Source organism: Mchenga conophoros, linkage group LG22 (genome assembly GCF_057382185.1).
Source record: "Mchenga conophoros isolate Kocher_MC1m ecotype Shallow Benthic linkage group LG22, M_conophoros_male_GT1.1, whole genome shotgun sequence".
Classification (NCBI taxonomy): domain Eukaryota; kingdom Metazoa; phylum Chordata; class Actinopteri; order Cichliformes; family Cichlidae; genus Mchenga; species Mchenga conophoros.
The window spans coordinates 3,057,713-3,063,659 of NC_140546.1; the positions used below are offsets into that span (position 1 = coordinate 3,057,713).

Sequence of the window (5,947 nt, forward strand, 5' to 3'; positions counted from 1 at the left end):
GTAAAATCTGCCTCTTGTTTCCCCGAGCAGTCTGATAACTAGTCTCAGCAGCAACCGCACTCTTGGATTAGATTTTAAAGACACTTTGAACATTTTCAAGGAAAGAATTTGTGGCCTTGTTAATGACTGCTGTGAGTTGGAATATTTTCAAATACTGAGGGAGAACAGGTTTTTTTTTTTTTGGAGGAAGGGTGTTTGCATGTATTCCCTGTGTCTGCGTGGGTTTTCAGTCCAAGACAAGCAATTAGTGGGGTTAGCTTAATTGGTAATTCTGAATTATCCATAGGTGTTCATGTGGGTTTGGATAGTTATTTGTCTTTCTGTGTTAGCGTATCCAAGGTGCTCCCCGCCCTACAGCAGCTGGGACAGGGTTCAGCCCCTCCACAGACACCACAGTGAGTGTTCCCACCACCCAGCTTGTAATTTTTATTTAAACCCACTTTTATACCCGGCAGCTTGGACTGCTTCCCTAGTATCGTTTCAACGCATGATGTATCATCATTACTTAGCAAAGCCAAAACATCATGTGGGGTTAACTCATCGCACCACAGTTTCAGGATCTACCACATCAAAGCACCTGTCAAACCGCACCGTGGGCTCAGTGTTACCCAACACCAACCGGAAAGAGAGAGAAAAACAACTGAACAGTAAAAAAGAAGAAGAAGAAGAAGAAATAAAGAAAATCCGAGGAGCAGCTTTATTTTATTTAAAGGTTCTTCATTCTGGTGGGAGTCCAGTCAATGCAGCATCCCGCAGGATGGATAGGTAGTGTTTATACAGACATCCCAAACCTGTATGATGATATAAAAAAATTTAAATGTAGGCTGTAAGAAGTAATTAAACTGGGGATAAATACAAGCCTTTTTTAAAATACAAATTAGCTGGAGTCATGCGGTGATGATGACGCATCCTAAAGTTGTGTATTGATTTTTTTACGGGGGCGTCATAGCTTAAATAGCGAGGAGAGGAAGCCGAAGCCAATCCTCCTGACAGAGACGAATCCTGCTGCAGCGCACACACCCCAGCTGTTTGCAATGGTAGGTGACGTCGTCAGCGTCTGAGGGATTCCCTCCTCACGCTAATCATTGTAGAACAAGCTCGCGTGGACGCATTTATTCGTTTAGTAAAGATTTTTGTTTGAGTTTGGTAAAAATGTGAGGTAGACGTTTTTAGCATGGAGACCTACAGTTTTCATTTATTTTGACTACTTCTAAGAGTAGCCAATAAGAGAGAGATTCATCTGTTCCACGTGTCTGTCGGACGCTTCTGTTTTCCTTGAAGTTATTTTCTTATTTCCTTCTTGGATTTTGCCGGACTTTGATGTTTCCTTGCACTCACCGTTGGTACTTTTCTCGTTTCTTTCCAGATGACGTTATCGGTGCTCCCGGTGGTGCTGCTCTCACTGCACGTCGTTCGAGTCGACAGCGTGGCCATGACCTTTGAAAGCAGAGACCCCATCACCGGGTCGCCGGTGAGCTGTGACCGCTGTCCCCCTGGGACATACCTGCGATCTCAGTGCTCGTCCGAGAGGAAGAGCGACTGCGCAAATTGTCCGCACGGCTCCTTCACTGAGGTGTGGAACCACATCGGGAGGTGCCTGCGCTGCGGAGTCTGCAGTCACAATCAGGTGGTGAAGACCCCGTGCACAGCGGACAGTGACTGCCAGTGCCAGTGCAAACCGGGGTACTACTACAAGACGCAGTACGACATGTGCCTCCCACACAGTGCGTGTCCACCCGGACAAGGAGTGCGGGCCAAAGGTAGAGTGCGCAGAGCTGCTGCATGAGCTCAGAGCTTTTCATCATAGGGAAATGTGTTTTCTGCAGCACGTATTTTGAGGTGTCATAGCAGTGCTGTTAGGTTTCCTCCTATGACGCATCGAAATTGCTGCCGCTCTGCTGTGTAAAAGGGCAACAACAACTCAAAATAGCCTGCTTCCTGAATTATGTGCCTATTTATATATTACAACAATGACGCTGTTTCTTTGGCACAGATGACATCTTCAGAACACTAAGCAAATACAAACTGACAGTCTTTATGACACTGTCATTCTTCCCACACTGCAAACATTCTGTGCAATTTAAATTTTGCCTGCAACAGTTGTCTTGGCCATCTTACAGCTTTTGGTTTTTCTACTGAAAAGCCAACACAGCAACAAAGAGCAGGATTGCTTTAGGAAGCTGTAGGTGTTGCTTTTTTGTCAGCATTGGACTGAAGCAAGTGCACAGTCTCAGTTTGAGTTTCAAGACTGTAGTTTGCTTCCACACAGGGGAAAAGACTGCAACTACATGTATTCATTCAGGGTACAGCGACACAGAGTCTTAGCAGGACCACTGTTACACCTACTGCATTTTTAGCACATTGAGCCGAGGGCGATTTCACTTAGTTCAAAAGGGTTTGGTTTTATTCCTTTCGATTAGTATGTTAATTGTTAACCTATCCCAAATAATATTCCATTTGTTACACGACTGATCTCAGGTGTCTTCATCAAAGTACTCATTACCTTTTCCAGGTACACCTGATGAGGACACCGTGTGCCAGACTTGCTCTGACGGCACCTTCTCCGAGGTTTCCTCTGCTCATCACAACTGCACAGAGCACAAGAGCTGCAGTGGTGCAGGACTGCAGTTGGCACTGAGGGGCTCCTCCTGGCACAATAATGTATGTGCAAACTGCGCAGATCTCAAAGGTGAGATGAGCAGTTTAAAAAGGCAAAAGGATGCATACGAATTTATTAAATCTGAAAAGAAACAGAAAGGAAGAAAATCTGAAAATGACGATGATTTTACGGGTGTTTATGTCAGCTCTTAGCGAGTGATCACAGACTTGGCTTTTGGTTATCAGAGGGAGTAAAACAACTGTGTTCAAACAGCTTCTTCCTTCCACCTGGAACAGTTCCAGTAAATACAATAAACAGTTTCATTTTCATATCTCAAGGTGTGGAAATCACCTATAACCATAACTTTGCATTAGTCTAAGAATATCTGATGACTTATTATCAGTTTCTATAATAATAAGAATGGCTCTTCCACGCAAAATGTTTTATCTGAATGCCTTGTTACCATCTTGCTGTCAGAGCATTGCTCCATTTCTTTATCAGCTACTGATTGTCTGTACTTTTTGCAGATGGTGCCGACTACCTCAGAGAAATCCTCCCAGCTTTTTTTGTGCATCATAACATAAATATCAAGCGGCTGCGTCGAATTGTGCACAAGCTCCCATCTCAGGATGGGAAGAGACAGGGAAGAAACACAGAGCTGAACTCCTCAGAGCTTCACCAACGGCTCAACGCCTGGATAGCATCTGCGACAGCAGAGGAGATTCGGAAGCTTCCATCAGTACTGACGAACGCTGGAGCAAGCGGCGCTGGTGAGAGGTTAGACCAAAAGCTGAAAAGAGTTGACAGTCAGCTGAAAACTGAGTGTAGAGGGAATGAGGTGGAGATGGTTAATGTGCCAAAGTAGGTTGAGATTAAGAGAAAAAAATAAATAAATATATATATATCATGCACAGGCACCAAAGAATTTTCCTTGTGTATTGTTCGTTTTAAAATCTTTTTGTATTAGAAAGTTGCTTCGTTAGTTTAAATGCACTGAAGACAGGCTTTGGCACTTTTTTGTTACCATAAACATTGGTTTCATTTGAACATTAAGATTGTTTTGTCATTCTTTTTTTTTGGGCCAATTTAAAAAAAAAAAAAAAAAAAAAAAAAAAAAAAGTAAGTAACCTCACTTTAGTTACAAAATGTTACATTTTTTTAAATCCTTTGTCAATGATGTGCTGCTAATAGTACATTGATGACTTATCTGCTACTTCTAGGATCTACTTGTGTCAGTTATCACTTTATAGGTTCCCAGCAAAGTGACAATGTTTCACCTGTGTTTCTAAACTAACAAGCACTGAATTTAAAAACACCCATTTTTATTTCTGGAAGTGAAAACAGAAATATGCTCCAGACTTAATAAAGAAATGCTGGTATTAACCTTTACAGGAGAAAAAATTGACCTACCTCTTTCTTTGTTGCAACGGTTCTGCTCATTTCAAGGCTTTTAAAGCTTTAACAATGTGTAACAGCTCGATGTGTGAACTTTGTAATTTATTTTGCTATTTATAAGCCCGAGACGAGTAGAAAGAGAAGATGGTGTAGCCTGTTAGCCATCTTTATTTTTATATGTAAACAATGAGTTCAGTTTATTTTGAGCTCTTTTGGCTATGCTAGTCTACCTGAAGCTTTGTGTAATGCAAAATAAAATTAATATATCAAACATAAAAAGTGGCAATTTATTTGTTTAGTTAGTTTTCAAGGTCTCTCTAGTACCGAGAGTCATTTTTGTTGCAAGCCTGGCTTCAGAGACTGTAAGAAGAAAAACTGACCCCCACCCCTTCAAAGTTTACAGATCCATCTACAGTGCCAGTTATGCCAAAAAAAAGTGAAAGTGTCACTTAACCAGTGTGTGAATGTGAGAGTGAATGAATAGTGGTATTGTAAAGCGCTTTGGGTGCCTTGAAAAGCGCTATATAAATCCAATCCATTATTATTATTATTATTATTATTATTATCATTATTATTAAAAATGTAACCGAGTTGGGTGCCGGTTTAGCTCAGGCGACCACATGTCATACAACTCACAGCGGTCGGCCCGGGGTTGAGTCTGCCCCACGGCCCTTTGTCACGTCTCTCTCTGCCCCCACTTTCCTGTCCGCTCCACACTTTGTTTATCTAAAGTTGGGAGAAGGCTGGAGAACTGGAGCCCTCACTCGTCTCAGTTTAGGTTAGAATTCATGATTCAAACAAAAGGAAGAGGACGGGAAAAGTTCAATTCTTCCAGAAAATTCTGAAGCAGACTGTCCGTCCATCAGTTTGTGGCCTGAAGCTCAAACACAGTTGTGTTATGTGACAGGACAGTGAGGCAAAACACACCAGCAAGCCTGCCTGTGAAAGCTTTCAAAAGCAAAAGAGGTTTTAGATGTTAATCCGATCGGGCTCCTTTGGAATAACCTTGAATGGGATATTCAGTCTGCAAAAAAGAGTTTGCCAAAATCCCCCCAAATAGAATAAAGACTCCCTGACAGTTATTACAGACACTTGATTGCAACTCTTGCTGCCCAGTGTCCCATATGGAAAAGATATATATATATAAATCTTATAAAGTTTGTATCTGTCTTGTGTGAAACTTGTATGAAAAGCATATAAGTGTGAAAACAGATATAAGATCCGTTGAAAAATTATATAATGAAACTTGTATGTTTCTGATACTTACTAAAACAATGTATGAAAGTAATGAGAAAGTGGCCACTTTCATGAGTAATCACATAAGTTCTTACTATTTCTTTTCCGTATGGGGTGGCACAACCAGTTATTAGGGTTTAGGGGGAAATTACATTTTCACAGAGGGCCGCGGAGCGTTGCTGCACACTACCTCATTACAATTAAGATAAGTGACTGGAAAAGCCCTCCAAGTCTCCAAACCACAGCAAAGACGGGGATGTCATCAGATGGTCTGAGCTTCATTACAGAGTATTGCAACCCACAGGAGGATACACATGCATTATTGGTCAGCCAGTGTCACATGTTTGTCAGCCAGTAACATTCTCTTGTGACCTTTAAATGTACTTCCCATTTCTGCTTCCAGCTTCCTTTTTTCTGACAGGTTTACAGCAGTTAAACACTAAAAACTGCCACCCAGGGGCCCAGCACAAGTGTGTCACAGCATGTCCATCATAAGAGTCCACTCATGCTCACTGGAGGTTTTTTAGTCATGGATCACAACAGAAGCTTGAATTCCACTGAGGAGATTTCTCCACTAATCCAAACACACACACTGTGGTTAAATAACATGCATGCTTACGTTTGGTCAGCCACAGTGACTGCGTGTACTGCTGTTCAGATTATTTTGGGTCACTGCAGAATGGGTTCTCCGTTAGCAAGTGATATGGTAAAGCATGA

At 41.9% G+C, this 5,947-nt stretch overlaps 1 protein-coding gene across 1 annotated transcript; it reads left to right on the forward strand.

The window, feature by feature from the left end:
* The first annotated feature begins 742 nt into the window (after window positions 1-742).
* On the forward strand, window positions 743-4,273 carry LOC146548530 (tumor necrosis factor receptor superfamily member 6B-like). Its single transcript, XM_085262968.1, has 5 exons — window positions 743-765; window positions 950-1,037; window positions 1,367-1,760; window positions 2,513-2,689; window positions 3,127-4,273. The coding sequence occupies exons 1-5, from the start codon at window positions 758-760 to the stop codon at window positions 3,462-3,464; spliced, it is 1,005 nt and encodes a 334-aa protein (XP_085119094.1). The 5' UTR covers window positions 743-757; the 3' UTR covers window positions 3,465-4,273.
* Window positions 4,274-5,947: the final 1,674 nt, after the last annotated feature.

Coding starts and splice junctions, on each gene's coding strand:
- LOC146548530 (XM_085262968.1), top strand. Junction 1,038..1,366: donor CACCCCAGCTGTTTGCAATG/GTAGGTGACGTC, acceptor GTTTCTTTCCAG/ATGACGTTATCGGTGCTCCC. Junction 2,690..3,126: donor AAACTGCGCAGATCTCAAAG/GTGAGATGAGCA, acceptor TACTTTTTGCAG/ATGGTGCCGACTACCTCAGA.